The sequence below is a fragment of the Pseudophryne corroboree genome, chromosome 11 (assembly GCF_028390025.1).
Source record: "Pseudophryne corroboree isolate aPseCor3 chromosome 11, aPseCor3.hap2, whole genome shotgun sequence".
NCBI lineage: Eukaryota > Metazoa > Chordata > Amphibia > Anura > Myobatrachidae > Pseudophryne > Pseudophryne corroboree.
The window spans coordinates 62,028,574-62,050,291 of NC_086454.1; the positions used below are offsets into that span (position 1 = coordinate 62,028,574).

Sequence of the window (21,718 nt, forward strand, 5' to 3'; positions counted from 1 at the left end):
ACTCATACCAGCCACACCAATCACACCATATAACACGTGATAGGAACCCCGGTTAACAGTATGATAACAACTGGAGCCTCTGTAGAGATGGCTCACAACAAAACCCGATTTTTTGTAACAATAACTATGTACAGGTATTGCAGACAATCCGCACTTGGGATGGGCGCCCAGCATCCACTACGGACTACGAGAAATAGAATTACCGGTGAGTAAATTCTTATTTTCTCTGACGTCCTAGTGGATGCTTGGGACTCCGTAAGGACCATGGGGATTATACCAAAGCTCCCAAACGGGCGGGAGAGTGCGGATGACTCTGCAGCACCGAATGAGAGAACTCAAGGTCCTCCTCAGCCAGGGTATCAAATTTGTAGAATTTTGCAAACGTGTTTGCCCCTGACCAAGTAGCAGCTCGGCAAAGTTGTAAAGCCGAGACCCCTCGGGCAGCCGCCCAAGATGAGCCCACCTTCCGTGTGGAATGGGCTTTTACAGATTTATGCTACCGTAAGCCTACCGCAGAATGCGCCAGCTGAATAGTGCTACAAATCCAGCGCGCAATAGACTGCTTAGAAGCAGGAGCACCCAGCTTGGCGGGTGCATACAGGATAAACAGCAAGTCAGTCTTTCTGACTCAAGCCGTCCTGGAAATATAAATTTTTAGGGCCCTGACTACGTCCAGCAACTTGGAATCCTCCAAGTCCCTAGTAGCCGCAGGAACCACAATAGGTTGGTTCAAGTGAAAAGCTGAGACCACCTTTGGGAGAAACGGAGGACGAGTCCTCAATTCTGCCCTATCCATATGGAAAATCAGATAAGGGCTTTTACAAGACAAAGCCGCCAATTCTGAAACCCGCCTGGCCGACGCCAAGGCCAACAGCATGACCACTTTCCACGTGAGATATTTTAAATCCACAGTCTTAAGTGGTTCGAACCAATGTGATTTCAGGAATGCCAAAACCACATTGAGATCCCAAGGTGCCACTGGGGGCACAAAAGGAGGCTGAATATGCAGAACTCCTTTGACAAAAGTCTGAACTTCGGGCAGTGAAGCCAGTTCTTTTTGGAAGAAAATCGACAGAGCCGAAATCTGGACCTTTATGGACCCCAATTTAAGGCCCAACGTCGCCCCTGCTTGCAGGAAGTGCAGGAATCGACCCAGTTGAAATTCCTCCGTCGGGGCCTTCATGGCCTCACACCAAGCAACATATTTTCGCCAAATGCGGTGATAATGTTTTGCGGTGACATCCTTCCTGGCTTTGATCAGGGTAGGGATGACTTCCTCCGGAATACCCTTTTCCTTCAGGATCCGGTGTTCAACCGCCATGCCGTCAAACGCAGCAAGTCTAGGAACAGACAGGGTCCCTGCTGCAGCAGGTCTTGTCTGAGCGGCAGAGGCCAAGGGTCCTCTGTAAGCATCTCTTGAAGTTCCGGGTACCAAGCTCTTCTTGGCCAATCCGGAACCACGAGTATGGTTTTCACTCCTCGCCTTCTTATTATTCTCAGTACCTTGGGTATGAGAGGTAGAGGAGGAAACACATAAACCGACTGGTACACCCATGGTGTCACTAGAGCGTCCACCGCTATCGCCTGAGGGTCTCTTGACCGGGCGCAATATCTTTTCAACTTCTTGTTGAGGCGGGACGCCATCATGTCTACTTCTGGTTTTTCCCACCGGTTGACCAGCATTTGGAAAACTTCTGGATGAAGTCCCCATTCTCCCGGGTGGAGGTCGTGCCTGCTGAGGAAGTCTGCTTCCCAGTTGTCCACTCCCGGAATGAACACTACCGTCAGTGCTAACACATGATTCTCTGCCCATCTGAGAATCCTTGTGGCTTCTGCCATCGCCATCCTGCTTCTCGTGCCGCCCTGTCTGTTTACATGGGCGACCGCCGTGATGTTGTCTGACTGGATCAGTACCGGCTGGTTTTGAAGCAGGGGTCTTGCCTGGCTTAGGGCATTGTAAATGGCCCTTAGCTCCAGGATATTTATGTGAAGAGAAATCTCCTGATTTGACCACAGTCCCTGGAAATTTCTTCCCTTTGTGACTGCCCCCCAGCCCCGAAGGCTGGCATCCGTGGTCACCAGGACCCAGTCCTGTATTCCGAATCTGCGTCCCTCTAGTAGATGAGCCCTCTGCAGCCACCACAGCAGCGACACCCTGGTTCTGGCCGATAGGGTTATCTGCTGTTGCATCTGGAGATGGGACCCGGACCATTTGTCCAACAGGTCCCACTGGAACGTCCTTGCGTGGAACCTTCCGAATGGAATTGCTTCGTACGAAGCCACCATTTTTCCCAGGACTCGTGTGCATTGATGTACCGACACTTTTCCTGGTTTTAGGATGTCTCTGACCAGAGATGACAATTCCTCGGCTTTTTCCAGTGGAAGAAACACTCTTTTCTGGTCTGTGTCCAGAATCATTCCCAGGAACAGAAGACGTGTCGTCGGGACCAGCTGTGACTTTGGAATGTTTAGAATCCAGCCGTGCTGTTGTAGCACTTCCTGAGAAAGTGCCACCCCCCCTATCAACTGTTCTTTGGACCTCACCTTTATCAGGAGATCGTCCAAGTACGGGATAATTAAAACTCCCTTCTTGCGAAGGAGTATCATCATTTCGGCCATTACCTTGGTAAAGACCCTCGGTGCCGTGGATAATCCAAACGGCAGCGTCTGGAACTGATAGTGACAGTCCTGTACCACAAATCTGAGGTACTCCTGGTGCGGAGGGTAAATGGGGACATGCAGGTACGCATCCTTTATGTCCAGGGATACCATGTAATCCCCCTCCTCCAGGCTCGCAATAACCGCCCTGAGCGATTCCATCTTGAACTTGAACCTTTTGATATAAGTGTTCAAGGCTTTTAAATTTAAGATGGGTTTCACCGAACCGTCCGGTTTCGGTACCACAAACATTGTGGAGTAGTAACCCTTTCCTTGTTGAAGGAGGGGTACCTTGACGATCACTTTCTGTGAATACAGTTTTTGAATAGCCACCAACACTGCCTCCCTGGCAGAGGGAGTTGCCGGCAAGGCAGATTTTAGGAAACGGCGGGGGGGGGGGGAGACGTCTCGAATTCCAGCCTGTACCCCTGAGATACTACTTGAAGGACCCAGGGATCCACTTGTGAGAGAGCCCACTGTGTGCTGAAAAACCTGAGACGCGCCCCCACCGTTCCCGATTCCGCCTGAGCAGCCCCAGCGTCATGCTGTGGACTTACCGGACGCAGGGGAGGACTTCTGCTCCTGGGAACTAGCTGTGCGCTGCAGCTTTTTCCCCCTTCCTCTGCCCCTCGGCAGAAAGGATGAGCCTCTAGCCCGCTTATTTTTCTGGGGCCGAAAGGACTGTACCTGATAATACGGTGCTTTCTTTTGCTGTGGGGTAGCCTGTGGCAAAAAAGTCGATTTCCCAGCAGTAGCTGTGGAAACGAGGTCTGAAAGACCTTCCCCAAAAAGTTCCACCCCTTTATAGGGTAAAACTTCCATGTGCCGCTTGGAGTCGGCATCACCTGACCATTGCCTAGTCCATAACCCCCGTCTGGCGGCAATGGACATAGCGCTTATTTTTGATGCCAGCCGGCAAATATCCCTCTGTGCATCACGCATGTATAAGACCGCGTCTTTAATATGGTCAATCGTTAGCAAAATATTGTCCCTATCCATGGTATCAATGTTTTCCGACAGGGAGTCTGAACACGCAGCAGCAGCACTGCACATCCAAGCTGATGCAATAGCGGGTCTCAATATAATGCCAGTGTGTGTGTATATAGCTTTTAGGGTACTTTCCTGCTTTCTATCAGCAGGTTCTTTTAGGGCGGCCGTATCCGGAGACGGTAGTGCCACCTTCTTTGATAAGAGTGTCAGCGCTTTACCTACCCTAGGGGGTGTTTCCCAGCGTGACCTATCCTCTGGCGGGAAAGGGTACGCAGCCATTAACCGTTTAGAAATGATCAATTTCTTATCTGGGGAAGACCACGCTTCCTCACACATCTCATTTAATTCGTCAGATGCAGGAAAAACTACTGGTAGTTTTTTCTCACCAAACATAATACCCTTTTTTGTGGTACCTGGGGTATCATCAGAAATGTGTAATACATTTTTCATAGCCTCAATCATATAACGGGTGGATCTATTGGAGGGTACACTCGTCTCATCATCGTCGACACTGGAGTCGGTATCCGTGTCGACATCCGTATCTGTCATCTGAGGTAGCGGGCGTTTTATAGCCCCTGATGACATTTGAGACGCTTGGACAGGCACAAGCTGAGTAGCCGGCTGTCCTATGTCGTCAAACCTTTTATGTAAGGAGCTGACACTGTCACGTAATTCCTTCCATAAGTCCATCCACACTGGTGTCGACCCTGCAGGGGGTGACATCACATTCACAGGCATTTGCTCCGCCTCCACATCATTATCCTCATCATACATGTCGACACAGCAGTACCGACACAGCAGACACACAGGGAATGCTCTTACAGAGGACAGGACCCCACAAAGCCCTTTGGGGAGACAGAGGGAGAGTATGCCAGCACACACCAGGGCGCTATATAACACAGGGATATCACTATACAGAGTGTTTTCCCCTATAGCTGCCTATATAATATATATATATATATATATATATATATATATATATATATATATATATATATATATATATATATATACTGCGCCTAAATTGTGCCACCCCCCCCCCCCCTCTTTTTTACCCTTTCTGTAGTGCAGGACTGCAGGGGAGAGCCAGGGAGCTTCCTTCCAGCGAAGCTGTGAGGGAATAATGGCGCCAGTGTGCTGAGGGAGTTGGCTCCGCCCCTTTTTCGGCGGGCTTTCTCCCGCTATTTTATCGTTTCTGGCAGGGGTTAATATACACCTATATAGCCTCTGGGGCTATATATGGTGTTAGTTTTGCCAGCCAAGGTGTTATTATTGCTGCTCAGGGCGCCCCCCCCCCCCCAGCGCCCTGCACCCATCAGTGACCGCAGTGTGTGGTGTGCATGAGGAGCAATGGCGCACAGCTGCAGAAGACAGAAGTCTTCAGCCGCCGATTTTCCGGACCACCTTCTTGTTTCTGGCTCTGTAAGGGGGACGGCGGCGCGGCTCCGGGAACGGACGACGAGGTCGGGTCCTGTGTTCGATCCCTCTGGAGCTAATGGTGTCCAGTAGCCTAAGAAGCCCAAGCTACCACCACTTAGGTAGGTTCGCTTCTTCTCCCCTTAGTCCCTCGTTGCAGTGAGCCTGTTGCCAGCAGGTCTCACTGAAAATAAAAAACCTAAACTATACTTTCTTCTAGGAGCTCAGGAGAGCCCCTAGTGTGCATCCAGCTCAGCCGGGCACAGAAATCTAACTGAGGCTTGGAGGAGGGTCATAGGGGGAGGAGCCAGTGCACCCCAGATAGTCCTAAATCTTTCTTTAGATGTGCCCAGTCTCCTGCGGAGCCGTCTATTCCCCATGGTCCTTACGGAGTCCCCAGCATCCACTAGGACGTCAGAGAAATATATATATATATACATATACATACACACATATACATACATTTAATTATTAAATATAAAATTAACAGCTATTTGCCTAAAAACAGAGGAGCCAATCTAGGCATCTAAGCTACAAGCATGTGCAATTGTCCTGAAATGCAGCAAACACCTCTTTGGTAAGCAAATGCAAAATATTCACACTTTCTATATTTGAGCTTGCAAGTCGTGCCCTTTATGTTTCACCAAAGCAAATTAATCCCAGTGATTCAGACAACCACAATGCCTAAAATAACTCAGCCAATGTGTTGTGCTCTGGGAGTATGTAGCAGATTCAGCCATCAGGGATACTTAGGACAAAACTTTACATTAATTGGCAGGATGTCAGTGAACACATAATATAGCTCTTCTAGCACTATGAGCCTAGACTAGAGAGAAACTGTGCAAACAAATGCAATAAAAAAAATTAACATTTGTTTCTAAATCAACATTTCTAAATTTTCCTTGTACACACACACACAATACCTACTGACCTTACAAAAATACCAATCTACACTCATTTACATAGTGGCAACTACAATAAAATAATAAGATTTTACTTACCGGTAAATCTATTTCTCGCAGTCCGTAGTGGATGCTGGGGACTCCGTAAGGACCATGGGAATAGACGGGCTCCGCAGGAGACATGGGCACTTTAAGAAAGAATTTAGATTCTGGTGTGCTCTGGCTCCTCCCTCTATATCCCTCCTCCAGACCTCAGTTAGAGAAACTGTGCCCGGAAGAGCTGACAGTACAAGGAAAGGATTTTGGGAATCCAGGGCAAGACTCATACCAGCCACACCGTATAACTTGTGATAACTTTACCCAGTTAACAGTATGAACAATAACAGAGCATCAGATAAACCCTGATGCAACTATAACATAACCCTTATTTAAGCAATAACTATATACAAGTATTGCAGAAGAAGTCCGCACTTGGGACGGGCGCCCAGCATCCACTACGGACTACGAGAAATAGATTTACTGGTAAGTAAAATCTTATTTTCTCTAACGTCCTAGTGGATGCTGGGGACTCCGTAAGGACCATGGGGATTATACCAAAGCTCCCAAACGGGCAGGAGAGTGCGGAAGACTCTGCAGCACCGAATGAGCAAACACAAGGTCCTCCTCAGTCAGGGTATCAAACTTGTAGAACTTTGCAAAGGTGTTTGAACCTGACCAAGTAGCCGCTCGGCAAAGCTGTAATGCAGAGACCCCTCGGGCAGCCGCCCAAGAAGAGCCCACCTTCCTTGTGGAATGGGCCTTAACTGATTTAGGCAGCGGCAACCCAGCAGCAGAATGAGCCTGCTGAATCGTGTTACAGATCCAGCGAGCAATAGTCTGCTTTGAAGCAGGCGCCCCAAGCTTGTTGGAAGCATACAGGATAAACAAAGATTCTGTTTTCCTGACCCTAGCCGTTCTAGCTACATAAACCTTCAAAGCCCTGACCACATCCAGTAACTCGGAATCCTCCAAGTCATTAGTAGCCACAGGCACCACAATAGGTTGGTTTATATGAAAGGATGAAACAACTTTTGGCAGAAATTGTGGGCGGGTCCGCAATTCTGCTCTATCCGCATGGAAAACCAGATAAGGGCTTTGATGTGACAAAGCCGCCAATTCTGACACACGCCTAGCCGAAGCCAAGGCTAGTAGCATGACCACCTTCCAGGTGAGATATTTCAATTCCACCGTCTTGAGTGGTTCAAACCAGTGTGATTTCAAGAAACTCAACACCACGTTAAGATCCCAAGGTGCCACTGGAGGCACAAAAGGGGGCTGAATATGCAGCACTCCCTTTACAAACGTCTGAACTTCAGGCAGAGAAGCCAGTTCTTTTTGAAAGAAAATGGACAGGGCCGAAATCTGGACCTTAATGGATCCCAATTTTAGGCCCAAAGTCACTCCCGACTGTAGGAAGTGAAGGAAACGGCCCAGCTGGAATTCCTCTGTAGGGGCATTCCTGGCCTCACATCAAGCAACATATCTTCGCCATATACGGTGATAATGTTGAGCCGTCACGTCCTTCCTAGCCTTTATCAGCGTAGGAATGACCTCATCCGGAATGCCTTTTTCTGCTAGGATCCGGCGTTCAACCGCCATGCCGTCAAACGCAGCCGCGGTAAGTCTTGGAACAGACAGGGCCCCTGTTACAACAGGTCCTGTCTTAAGGTGGGTACACACTATTAGATATATCTGCAGATCAATTGATCTGCAGATATATCTATGTACGGATCGGGCAGTGTGCTGTGCATACACACAGCCCGATCCGTCGGGGGACTGACGTCATGAACTGGGCGGGCGCCCGCTCGCGCCCGCCCAGTTCACCTGTCAATCACCGCCGGCCGCCGCAGCATGTGTACGGGCGGTCGGACAACCGCCCCGTACACACACAGCGACGCGCCAATATATCGTTAGATATATTGGCTGTCGGCTGTGCTGCGCGGCCGACGCGATACGTCTGTGAACGACGGAGTTCACAGACGTATCGCCCGTACACACTGGCCGACGGTCCCGCGATGTATCGGCCGTTCAAGAGAACGGCCGATACATCGACCAGTGTGTACGGGCCTTTAGAGGCAGAGGCCACGGGTCCTCTGTGAGCATTTCTTGCAGATCTGGATACCAAGTCCTTCTTGGCCAATCCGGAACAATGAGTATTGTTCTCACTCCTCTTTTTCTTATGATTCTCAGCACCTTGGGTATGAGAGGAAGAGGAGGAAACACAGACCGACTGGAACACCCACGGCGTCACCAGTGCATCCACAGCTATCGCCTGAGGGTCTCTTGACCTGGCGCAATACTTCTGTAGCTTTTTGTTGAGGCGGGATGCCATCATGTCCACCTGTGGCAGTTCCCACCGACTTGCAACCTGCGCGAAGACTTCTTGATGAAGTCCCCATTCTCCCGGGTGGAGGTCGTGCCTGCTGAGGAAGTCTGCTTCCCAGTTGTCCACTCCCGGAATGAACACTGCTGACAGTGCGCTTACGTGATTCTCCGCCCAGCGAAGAATTCTGGTGGCTTCTACCATTGCCACCCTGCTCCTTGTGCCGCCTTGGCGGTTTACATGAGCCACTGCGGTGATATTGTCTGACTGAATCAGAACCGGTTGGTCGCGAAGCAGGGACTCCGCTTGACGTAGGGCGTTGTATATGGCCCTTAGTTCCAGGATGTTGATGTGAAGGCAAGTCTCCTGACTTGACCACAGCCCTTGGAAATTTCTTCCCTGTGTGACTGCCCCCCACCCTCGGAGGCTTGCATCCGTGGTCACCAGGACCCAGTCCTGAATGCCGAATCTACGACCTTCGAGAAGGTGAGCACTCTGCAGCCACCACAGGAGAGACACCCTGGCCCTGGGGGATAGGGTGATTAACCGATGCATCTGAAGATGTGATTCAGACCACTTGTCCAACAGATCCCATTGAAAGGTCCTCGCATGGAACCTGCCGAAGGGAATGGCCTCGTAAGATGCCACCATCTTTCCCAGGACTCGCGTGCAGTGATGCACCGACACCTGTTTTGGTTTTAATAGGTCTCTGACCAGTGTCATGAGCTCCTGAGCCTTCTCCATTGGGAGATAAACCCTCTTCTGGTCTGTGTCCAGAATCATGCCCAGGAAATGCAGACGAGTCGTAGGGATCAACTGCGACTTTGGAATATTCAGAATCCAGCCGTGTTGTTTTAACACTTCCAGAGAGCGTGCTACGCTGATCAGCAACTGCTCCCTTGACCTCTCTTTTATGAGGAGATCGTCCAAGTATGGGATAATTGTGACTCCTTGCTTCCGTAGGAGTACCATCATTTCCGCCATTACCTTGGTAAATATTCTCGGTGACGTGGAGAGCCCAAACGGCAACGTCTGGAATTGGTAATGACAATCTTGTACCACAAATCTGAGGTACGCCTGATGAGGTGGATAAATGGGGACATGAAGGTATGCATCCTTTATGTCCAGAGACACCATAAAATCCCCCCCTTCCAGGCTTGCGATGACCGCTCTGAGCGATTCCATCTTGAACTTGAACCTTTTCAGGTATATGTTCAGGGATTTTAAATTCAATATGGGTCTGACCGAACCGTCCGGTTTCGGTACCACAAACATGGTCGAATAATAACCCTTTCCTTGTTGAAGGAGGGGAACCTTGACCACCACCTGTTGAAGATACAATTTGTGAATTGCAGCTAACACTCTTTCCCTCTCTAAGGGGGAAGCTGGCAGGGTCGATTTGAGGTATCGGTGAGGGGGCATCTCTTCGAATTCCAGCTTGCATCCCTGAGACACAATATCTATTGCCCAGGGATCCACCTGGGAGTGAACCCTCTTGTGGCTGAAATTTCGGAGACGCGCCCCCACCGGGCCTAGCTCCGCCCGTGGAGCCCCAGCGTCATGCGGTGGATTTAGTGGAAGCCGGGGAGGACTTCTGTTCCTGGGAACTAGCTGTGTTGTGCAGCTTCCTTCCTCTGCCCCTGCCTCTGGCAAGAAAGGACGCACCTCGGACTTTCTTGCCTTTTTGTGATCGAAAGGACTGCATTTGGTAATACGGTGCTTTCTTAGGTTGTGAGGAAACATATGGCAAAAAATTTGACTTTCCAGCAGTAGCTGTGGAGACCAGGTCCGAGAGACCCTCCCCAAACAATTCCTCACCCTTGTAAGGTAAAACCTCCATGTGCCTTTTTGAGTCGGCATCACCTGCCCATTGCAGAGTCCACAGGACCCTTCTGGCAGAAATCGACATTGCATTTATTCTAGAGCCCAGTAGGCTAATGTCTCTTTGAGCATCTCTCATATATAGGACAGCGTCTTTTATATGCCCCAGGGTCATTAAGATAGTATCCTTGTCTAAGGTATCAAGTTCCTCAGATAAGGTATCCGTCCATGCTGCTACAGCACTACACACCCAGGCCGACGCAATTGCCGGCCTTAGTAAGGTACCTGAATGTGTATAAATGGACTTCAGGGTACCCTCTTGCTTTCTATCCGCAGCATCTTTTAGAGTGGCCGTATCCTGTGACGGCAGGGCTACCCTCTTGGATAAGCGTGTTAAAGCTTTGTCCACCCCCTAGGGGAGGATTCCCAGCGTAACCTGTCCGTTGGCGGGAAAGGATACGCCATAAGCATCCGTTTGGAAATCTGCAGTTTTTTATCTGGAGATTCCCAAGCCTTTTCACATAACTCATTTAGCTCGTGTGAAGGGGGGGGAAGGTCACCACCTGCCTTTTTTCCCCATACATATGAACCCTCTTGTCAGGGACTGGGGTTTCCTCTGTGATGTGCAACACATCCTTAATTGCTATAATCATATAATGGATGGATTTAGCCAATTTAGGCTGTAACTTTGCATCATCGTTTTAGACACTGGAGTCAGAATCCATGTCGGTATCTGTGTCAACAATTTGGGATAGTGGGCGCTTCTGAGACCCTGACGGCCTCTGCGACATAGGATCAGGCACGGGCTGAGACCCTGACTGTCCTAAGGTTTCAGCTTTATCCAACCTTTTATGCAAGGAATTAACATTATCATTTAAAACCTTCCACATATCCATCCAATCAGGTGTCGGCGCCGTCGGCGGAGACACCACATTCATTTGCTCCAGCTCTGCTTCCACATAGCCTTCCTCGTCAAACATGTCGACACAAGCGTACCGACACACCACACACACAGGGGATGCTCTTTTTGAAGACAGTTCCCCCGCAAGGCCCTTTGGAGAGACAGAGAGAGAGTATGCCAGCACACACCCCAGCGCTATATAACCCAGGAATCACACAGTAACTTAGTGTTAACCCAGTAGCCGCTGTAATAATGATTTTTGCGCATAATTATGTGCCCCCCCTCTCTTTTATACCCTCTTCTACCGTGTATCTGCAAGGGAGAGCCTGGGGAGCTTCCTCTCAGCGGAGCTGTGGAGAAAAAATGGCGCTGGTGAGTGCGGAGCAAGAAGCCCCGCCCCCTCAGCGGCGGGCTTCTGTCCCGCGTTTATGTACAATTTTATGGCGGGGGCTCATACATATATACAGTGCCCAACTGTATATATGTCCAACTTTTGCCAAGAGGTCCTAATTGCTGCCCAGGGCGCACCCCCCCCTGCGCCCTGCACCCTTACAGTGACCGAAGTATGTGGGTGTAGTGTGGGAGCAATGGCGCACAGCTGCAGTGCTGTGCGCTACCTCAGTAAAGACTGGAGTCTTCTGCCGCCGATTTCGAAGTCTTCTTGCTTCTTTCACCCGGCTTCTGTCTTCCGGCTCTGCGAGGGGGGCGGCGGCGCGGCTCCGGGTTTGGACGACAAAGGGTGAGATCCTGTGTACGATCCCTCTGGAGCTAATGGTGTCCAGTAGCCTAAGAAGCAGGACCTATCTGCAGAGAGTAGGGCTGTTTCTCTCCCCTCAGTCCCACGATGCAGGGAGTCTGTTGCCAGCAGAGCTCCCTGAAAATAAAAAAAAAAACCTAACAAAATACTTTCTTATAGCAAGCTCAGGAGAGCTCACTAAACAGCACCCAGCTCGTCCGGGCACATATTCAAACTGAGGTTTGGAGGAGGGACATAGAGGGAGGAGCCAGAGCACACCAGAATCTAAATTCTTTCTTAAAGTGCCCATGTCTCCTGCGGAGCCAGTCTATTCCCATGGTCCTTTCGGAGTCCCCAGCATCCAGTAGGACGTTAGAGAAAAAATAAATAAAAAATAAATAAAATAAAAAAAGAGTTGACTGTATAGGGAAGGGGTGGGCAACAGACAGCCCTCCAGCTGGTATTGGCTGTAGCTTGTCAGTCAACCGCACAAACTATTTAATCAAACAGAGCGTGTGACTGTTAACAACTATTCAAACTACATATTTAACAACAACAACAACAACCCACAAAACTATTTGTATACTGGAAAAAAAAACTGCAATTGAAATATAATAAAAGAACAGTTTTTGGAGTCTGCAGCTGCTGCAAAGCGTACCAGGCAGGACCTGCTCTGGGCAAGTTTGATTTCCTTCAGGTTACTATGTAGTAGTCACCCACAGAATATAGTTGCATCTTAAAGTAACAAGTACAAACAAAAAATAACTAGTACATTGCTGCCCCCATACACTATAGATCAGTGATGAGGCACCTTTGGCACGCGAGCTGTTGTTGAACTACACATCCCAGCATGCCGTGCTACAGTTTTGCTATTTGAACATGCTAAAACTGTAGCAGGGCATGCTGGGATGTATAGTTCAACAACAGCTGGAGAACCAAAGGTTCAGCATCACTGCTTTAAAACTTGTGTTGAGATACACCAGCTATAAACTGCATTCCCCGGAATACCGTGGGAGAGGGATGAACCAGGTGCATTTAAGCCGTTTTAAAACAATGCTGATAACATGATATAATTCAAGTAATGGCGTCATCGTGGGGAGAAAGCAACAGGCGCTGACAGCCAACATTACAAGATTGTAAAATGCAATGCATTCCGAGTGTGGTAGTACACAAAATCTACACTGTCTAGAACAGACTTATTAGGTTGACCCCATATGGTCGACATGCATTACGTTGACCGGGTGAAAAGGTCGACAGGTACAAAAGATTGACATGACAATGGTCGACGCAACAAGTTTTTTAGTGTCATTTGTATATTTAACCATATCAAAGCACAATCCATTGAAACATGTACTGTACCCTCCCCGCTCACCACGCTTCAAAGCACAATCCATTGAAACATGTAGCCTCCCCGCTCACCACGCTTCAAAGCACAATCCATTGAAACATGTACCCTCCCCGCTCACCACGCTTCAAAGCACAATCCATTGAAACATGTACTGTACCCTCCCCGCTCACCACGCTTCAAAGCACAATCCATTGAAACATGTACTGTACCCTCCTCGCTCAGCACGCTTCAAAGCACAATCCATTGAAACATGTACCCTCCCCGCTCACCACGCTTCAAAGCACAATCCATTGAAACATGTACCCTCCCCGCTCACCACGCTTCAAAGCACAATCCATTGAAACATGTACCCACCACGCTTCAAAGCACAATCCATTGAAACATGTACCCTCCCCGCTCACCACGCTTCAAAGCACAATCCATTGAAACATATACCCTCCCCGCTCACCACGCTTCAAAGCACAATCCATTGAAACATGTACCCTCCCCGCTCACCACGCTTCAAAGCACAATCCATTGAAACATATACCCTCCCCGCTCACCACGCTTCAAAGCACAATCCATTGAAACATGTACCCTCCCCGCTCACCACGCTTCAAAGCACAATCCATTGAAACATGTACCCTCCTCGCTCACCACGCTTCAAAGCACAATCCATTGAAACATGTACCCTCCTCGCTCACCACGCTTCAAAGCACAATCCATTGAAACATGTACCCTCCTCGCTCACCACGCTTCAAAGCACAATCCATTGAAACATGTACCCTCTTCGCTCACTACGCTTCAAAGCACAATCCACTGAAACATGTACTGTACCCACCTCGCTCACCACGCTTCAAAGCACAATCCATTGAAACATGTACTGTACCCTCCTCGCTCACCACGCTTCAAAGCACAATCCACTGAAACATGTACTGTACCCACCTCGCTCACCACGCTTCGGCCAAGGTTTCTTGCTGCGCTCGCCAATGGTTACTATTCCCAATCAAAGTTCATGTGATGTAAATCAAGCAAAAGTGGGAAAATCATGTAAAAACACCACAAAAAAACAAAACAACTTGTGTTGACGATTGTCGACCTTAAGCACTGTCTACCTTTTACATATCAACCTTTTGACCATGTTGACCAAATGCCTGTCGGCCATATGGGGTTGACCTGTTGATTGTTACGGGTAACAGGAGGGGGTGTTGGAATATTACTGTCCAAATGTTACACGCACATTGTTTTACCACCTGTTCCCTCACTCACATTTACATCCTTTGAAGTACACTCCATTAGGATTTTCACCCCTTTCTCTCTGCGTGTTGCAGCTGTCTATCGCCCACCTGGGCAACCCAAAAAGTTTCTGGAAGATTTTTCTGCATGGCTCCCTCACTTTCTATCCTCTGACATCTCCACCATCATTATGGGTGATTTCAATCTCTCTATTGACAGTCCACAATCTCCCCATGCCTCTAAACTACTCTCTCTAACCTCCTCTCTTGGCCTCTCCCAATGGACTGACTCCCCTACTCATCAGGAGGGCCACTGCCTTGATCTTGTATTCACCAGACTATGCTCTGTTTCTGAACTCACTAACACTCCTTTCCCTCTCTCAGATCACAACCTTATCACATGCATGCTCTCCTCCATTACTTCAAACTCCATGTCCCTAAAGTCTACAAGGACACCTCTTACCCGCAGAAATATTAACGCTATTAATTTTCAACAACTATCTACCTCTCTGCAACCACTGCTCTCACCAATTTCTACATTCACCTCTCCAGAGACTGCTATGTCACACCCTAACCAAACTCTAGTAACAGCACTTGATGAAGTGGCTCCAGCTACCCATCACACTCCACGTAGACTTAGATGTCAACCGTGGCACTCTAAATACACTAGACACTTACAAAAACTCTCACGAAAAGTTGAACGCCAGTGGCGTAAATCTCGTAGTTCAAGTGACTTTCTCACATATAAGACCACCTACCACTCTTATCGTACTGCTCTGGACACTGCCAAACAAACATATTTTCAATCTCTCATCTCTGCTCAAGCCTTTAACCCCAAGCGACTTTTTAATACATTTAAATCACTTCTTGTCCCTCCCTCACCTAACCCACCAGCCACTGTCAGTGCGCAAGATTTTGCTTCCTATTTCAAGGACAAGATTGACAAGATCCGAAATGAAATGGTATGCTCTTCCACAGCAAGTGACCTGCTCAATTCCCTGCCTGAACCCTCTAACACAGGGGTGGGGAACCTCCGGCCCGCGGGCCGTATACGTTTGGTCCGGCCCACCAGCTTGTCAGTGAGACACGCTGCCGCTCAGTCGGGCGGCAGCGTGTCTCAGCTGTCAGCACAGGGAGACGGAGGAGAGCGCGGCTGTGTCGAGTGGGACCAGCAGCGTGTAGAACTTCAAACCAGCCGCCGGTCCGTGAGCCAATCAGAGCTCGCGGACCGGCAGCCAATCAGGAGCCGCGGCTGCCGGTCCGCGAGCTCTGATTGGCTCTCGAACCGGCGGCTGGTTTGAAGTACTACACGGCGCCGCCGCTCCCACCCGACAGCCGCGCTCTCCTCCGTCTCTCAGGTAAGCAGCACGGAGGGGAGGGGGGAGGGCAACTGCATACCTGGCACAGTGTGGGGGGCATCTGTATACCTGGCACAGTGTGGGGGGCATCTGTATACCTGGCACAGTGTGGGGGGCATCTGTATACCTGGCACAGTGTGGGGGGCATCTGTATACCTGGCACAGTGTGGGGGGCATCTGTACACCTGGCACTGTGGGGGGGGCATCTGTACACCTGGCACTGTGGGGGGCATCTGCACACCTGGCACTGTGGGGGGCATCTGCATACCTGGCACTGTGGGGGGCATCTGCATACCTGGCACTGTGGGGGGCATCTGCATACCTGGCACTGTGGGGGGCATCTGCATACCTGGCACTGTGGGGGGCATCTGCATACCTGGCACTGTGGGGGGCATCTGCATACCTGGCACTGTGGGGGGCATCTGCATACCTGGCACTGTGGGGGGCATCTGCATACCTGGCACTGTGGGGGGCATCTGCATACCTGGCACTGTGGGGGGCATCTGCATACCTGGCACTGTGGGGGGCATCTGCATACCTGGCACTGTGGGGGGCATCTGCATACCTGGCACTGTGGGGGGCATCTGCATACCTGGCACTGTGGGGGGCATCTGCATACCTGGCACTGTGGGGGGCATCTGCATACCTGGCACTGTGGGGGGCATCTGCATACCTGGCACTGTGGGGGGCATCTGTATACCTGGCACTGTGAGGGCATTTGTATACCTGGCACTGTGGGGGGCATCTGTATACCTGGCACTGTGGGGGGCATCTGTATACCTGGCACTGTGAGGGCATTTGTATACCTGGCACTGTGGGGGGCATTTGTATACCTGGCACTGTGGGGGGCATTTGTATACCTGGCACTGTGGGGGGCATTTGTATACCTGGCACTGTGGGGGGCATTTGTATACCTGGCACTGTGGGGGGCATTTGTATACCTGGCACTGTGGGGGGCATTTGTATACCTGGCACTGTGGGGGCAATTGTGGATCTGGCACCACACTATTGGGGGCATATGTGTATCACGTCCCATTTTAACTGGCCACACCCATTTTTTTGGCGCACACACACAGTACCTCTAAGGGGCAGACCTACTGGGGGGCAGGGTAATTTTTTAAGTTGAGAATTTTTGTATGGCCCCCGAAGGATTTTATAAATATCCAAATGGCCCTCGGTAGAAAAAAGGTTCCCCACCCCTGCTCTAACACCTTCTCTTCCTTTGATCCTACAAATGAAGATGAAGTATCTGCACTCTTTTCATCTGCCTACTCTAATACCTCTCCCCTTGACTCTATACCCTCACAAATTAGTAAAGCTCTGTCTACTGTGCTCATCCCAACCTTAACGAAAATCTGTAATCTCTCCCTGTCTACTGGTATCTTTCCTTCTCTATACAAGCATGCAGTGATTACTCCCATTCTGAAAAAACAAAACTCTGACCCGAACTCTCTCTCTAACTACCGTCCCATCTCTCAGCTCCCATGCCCCTCCAAGCTACTGGAGAGACTTGCCTACACTCGCCTCACACACTTTCTTAACTCACACAGCCTACTGGACCCACTTCAGTCAGGATTTCGTGCCCAACACCCCACAGAGACAGCACTGACTAAGGTAGTGAATGATTTGGTCACTGCTAAATCTAAAGGACATTACTCTCTACTTATTCTCCTTGATCTCTCTGCTGCTTTTGACACTGTTGACCACTCTCTTCTCATACAAACACTACAATCCCTAGGTATTCAGGACACAGCCCTTTCTTGGTTCTCATCCTACCTATCTAATCGCTCCTTCAGTGTTCGTTTCTCTGATTCCACCTCTCCTTCGCTACCTCTCTCAGTTGGAGTACCGCAAGGCTCAGTCCTAGGTCCTCTGCTTTTCTCTATCTATACCACATCTCTTGGCAAACTAATCAACTCTTTCGGATTTCAGTACCATCTGTATGCGGATGATACTCAAATCTACCTATCCTCCCCTGATTTGTCACCATCTGTATTGGGCCGTGTCACTGAATGCCTTTCTGCCATTTCATCTTGGATGACATCTCGCCACCTCAAACTTAATATTTCCAAAACAGAATTAATTATATTTCCACCGGCCAATAGTAGTTTCCAACCTGATATCTCTATCACTGTTGAGAACTCTGCAATCACCCCTACCCCACAAGCTCGCTGCCTAGGTGTCATTCTTGACTCTGAACTGTCCTTTGTTACCCACATTCAATCTGTCTCAAGATCATGTTACATACATCTAAGAAACATATCCAAAATACGCCCTTATCTTACACAAGACACAGCAAAAACTCTAATCCATGCTCTCATTATCTCCCGCATTGATTATTGTAATAGTCTCCTGACCGGTCTTCCCAAACATAGGCTCTCACCACTACAATCCATTTTGAATGCAGCTGCGAGGCTAATCTTCCTTGCCAGACGTTCATCGTCTGCAGATCCGCTCTGTCAGTCCCTCCATTGGTTACCGGTATTCTACCGTATTAAATATAAAATACTTTTACTCACATACAAGACTATTAACCAAACTGCACCAACATACATCTCTTCACTCATCTCAAAATATCTCCCTACCCGACCACTCCGCTCTGCACAAGATCTACGTCTCTCATCCACACGCATTACTTGTTCACACTCAAAATTACAGGACTTTATCCGGGCTTCACCCACTCTGTGGAATGCCCTCCCACGCACAGTAAGACTCGCCTCTAGTCTCCAAACCTTTAAATGTTCCCTGAAAACTCACCTCTTCAGACAAGCCTATCAAATTCCAGACCCACCCACATAACCTTCAGTGCTTCCCTATCTAATTACATCCTCTGTAGAGTATTCATAACATCACATATCTTGTCTTTCTTTAGTCTCACACCCTCCTGACACTTGGATAACTTTGTGGGGTATCATACAACCCATTAAGAACCTAGTAATCTGGTGGACCATTATGCAATAGGTAGCATCTATCCTTGTGTATCTATGCCTATTTCCCTATAGATTGTAAGCTTGCGAGCAGGGCCTTCCTACCTCTGTCTGTCTGTTTTTACCCAGTTTTGTTCTATTACTGTTCTAATTGTAAAGCGCAACGGAATATGCTGCGCTATATAAGAAACTGTTAATAAATAAAATAAATACTACTAAAGAGTCAAATACACGTGACAGCATCAGACGTACATTCACTTTTTTTATTCTTATCCTCCAATTGATAAGATAATTGGCAAACTTGTGTATAATAAATTTTCTGCTCCTATACAGATGGAAACAAAAAAAACAACTCAACTTATACCACTGATCTCATAGGCCTTACACACTTAAAGATTTTACTGAACGATATGAACGTTCTCGTTCATATCGTTCAGTGTATAGGCACCAATGATGAACGATGCCGGCTCGTTCATACCTGCAGGCCAATATGGACAATCTCGTCCATATTAGCATGCAGGGCTATGGAGCCGAGTGACAGGGCGAATGAAGAAACTTCACTCCCCCCGTCCACCCCGCGCCGCCAGGTCGTCCGCCACCCGTATCGGCCCCATTAATACTAGTAATAGCCCCTAACAGCTCCATTTCCCCCACAGACGGTGGATTTACTGATCTACAGATGCAGACTTCATCTACTGTAGGTAACCCATGAAATGAAGGAAACTACTAAAATAAGGGCAAACCCCAGAAACACTTAAGGGGACATTTACTAAGCAGTGATAAGAGCGGAGAAGTGAGCCAGTGGAGAAGTTACCCCTTCAACCAATTAGCAGCTCTGTATCATTCTATAGTACGCAAATTACAGATGTTACTTCAGTGCTGATTGGTTGCCATGGGCAACTTCTCCGCTCTTATCACTGCTTAGTAAATGTCCCCCTTAATCCTTTAGCTTGGACACGAACACTGATGAAAACACAGTTTAAAAAGGATTTCAAACAGTACAATCAGCGCTTTATGGACTATGGCAGCGAGCAGTGTATCAGTAACAGGCTGCGAGTACTGGTATCTCTCTTGCTGGGAGACCAGTCGCCGACAGAGGGGACATCCCCAGGATTACATGACAACTTCTGTGACAAACAGCAACAGGGCTGCAGGGAAAAACTTACTGGAATTACTTAACCCTCAATAAATAACAGCACAAACAAGTGCAGCACAATACTTCTACTATGTCTCTTGGGACAACATAGGAGCTACTGGCAAATACCGTCTAACTGCCTCAAACCCCATCCCGCAAAGTGTTTTAAGGCAGTACTCGTCAGCCATGGCCCTCAGGGGGCACAGAGTACACATCTTAAGGGTGTCCTTGTATGTGACAGTATCCTGGACCTTTATTGACTAGCATACTAGAACCATAGACAGGTAATGATCGCTATTAAAGGGAACTTCATGAACTCCTACAGATGTGTCCTCATACCGTCATACGAGTTGAAGCTTTGCCACTGGCAGCTATTCCCGTGCTTTACGTCGTACGTAACCCTGAACTTTGTATCTCTGCAAAACAAATTTACTTATTGTTCTACAGATGTAGCCACATTCGTTGTTGCCGCAATACGGACATACAATAAGCATTGCGACACGCTGCATTGGGTGTCAGGCTGCAACTAGTCGTTCCCGGCCATCTCTACATTTATTGCTTATGGCCGTGCATACCCACGACCATTCGCGGCACACTTTTCACAATCGCTTTGCGCATTGCAGCAGAGCTGAAGCTGGCTACATCTGTAGGTACGTAGTATTAGGATTTCTTTCGCAAAGGCATTGGTATAGAGTCACAGAGCGACGCATAATGATGCGTGGCGCAGGCCGGTAGTGTCGCCCCGCCATCTTTTACCCACACTGTGTACTTTTTCCTGAATTTTGCATCTTAATTCACTAACTGTGTACTAAGATTTGAGGTTGCAAAGTCCCTAGAATACAGTCACAGACTGAGAGGCATAACTTAAGGAAGAGTCACTTATTGCAGCTTGCTGCGCCAAACATGACCGCGGATAGGTGTATTGAACACATCTGTAGCTATCCATCGGGACCCAGGATGAGAAATGCAAGCTCTAATGCCCATGCATACCACACCTGGGCACCCTGCAGTCTGGGGCAAGTGCCCTGTGGGCTACTAGGTGAAGACACTGGCCCTATGCTCTGGGCTCTACAGGTAAATGGTCTAGGCCTAGTGGCAGCACGCTGCGACTACCCATTCTGCACCCCCCGCCCAGGCTGGGACTTGTAGTCCCCCAGCAGCAGAAGAGCCACAGGTGGTGCCAGCTCGGGACACCAGGACCAGCAGCCGCCTCACCAGAAGAAAGTGTTGGTGCCGTCATCGAACACTTCGGACTCAGTGGTACTCCTGCAGGTCTCCCCCCGGGTAAGGGGCTTTCCGGTGGCTTCTCTGCCCGCAGCCTCCGCTTCCTCCCAGCACTGGCCGTCCAGGGTGGACTTCCTCGCCGCGGCTCCCTTCCTGCTGCCCTCATGGCGGATCATTGCTGAGCAGCGGCCACCGCTCTCATGTGCAGCAGCCGCCGAGAACTCTCCCACTCTCTGCTCTGCCAGCTCCTGCTGCTGCCGGCGGCGACAGACTGCTGGCCGGGGGAGCAGGAGGAGGGGCGGCCCGGGGGAGGGCGGGACCGCAGCGGCCTCTCACATCACCACGTGGGCCGGGAAGGGTCACGTCATCGCGCGGCGTCGTGCAATCGCTGGCCGACATTGCCGCGCGGCCGCTCATACGTTGATAAGGGGCGGGGTCCGGGAGAGTGGTGGGGGAATCACGCCAGCGCCAGGAGGAGGAGGCTCTCCTCGCACGCATGCGCTGTCCGCGGTGCTGATTGTTGCAGCAACAGCGGAGTGTGATAACGTTGCGTATCTCCAGCCTTCGTGCCTACATGTCCGAGCTGGGGAGGATGGATTGCATTTGACCTAAAGAGTGTAGAAGATGCCAATAGCAAGCAATCAGATTCGTGATAGTATTTATCTAGACTAGCAATTTAATGTGGTGGTAGCTACCAGAATCTGATTGGTTGCTATGGGCAACACC

General features: G+C 49.4%; 1 protein-coding gene across 1 annotated transcript in view; it reads right to left on the bottom strand.

The window, feature by feature from the left end:
- PTDSS2 (phosphatidylserine synthase 2) overlaps positions 1-21,361 on the bottom strand; it is a 205,280-nt gene extending 183,919 nt beyond the window's left edge. Inside the window, exon 1 of the mRNA XM_063944344.1 lies at positions 20,984-21,361. Coding sequence (XP_063800414.1) covers positions 20,984-21,168 — 185 coding nt within the window. The 5' untranslated portion in view covers positions 21,169-21,361. The remainder of the gene's footprint in view (positions 1-20,983) is intronic.
- Positions 21,362-21,718: the final 357 nt, after the last annotated feature.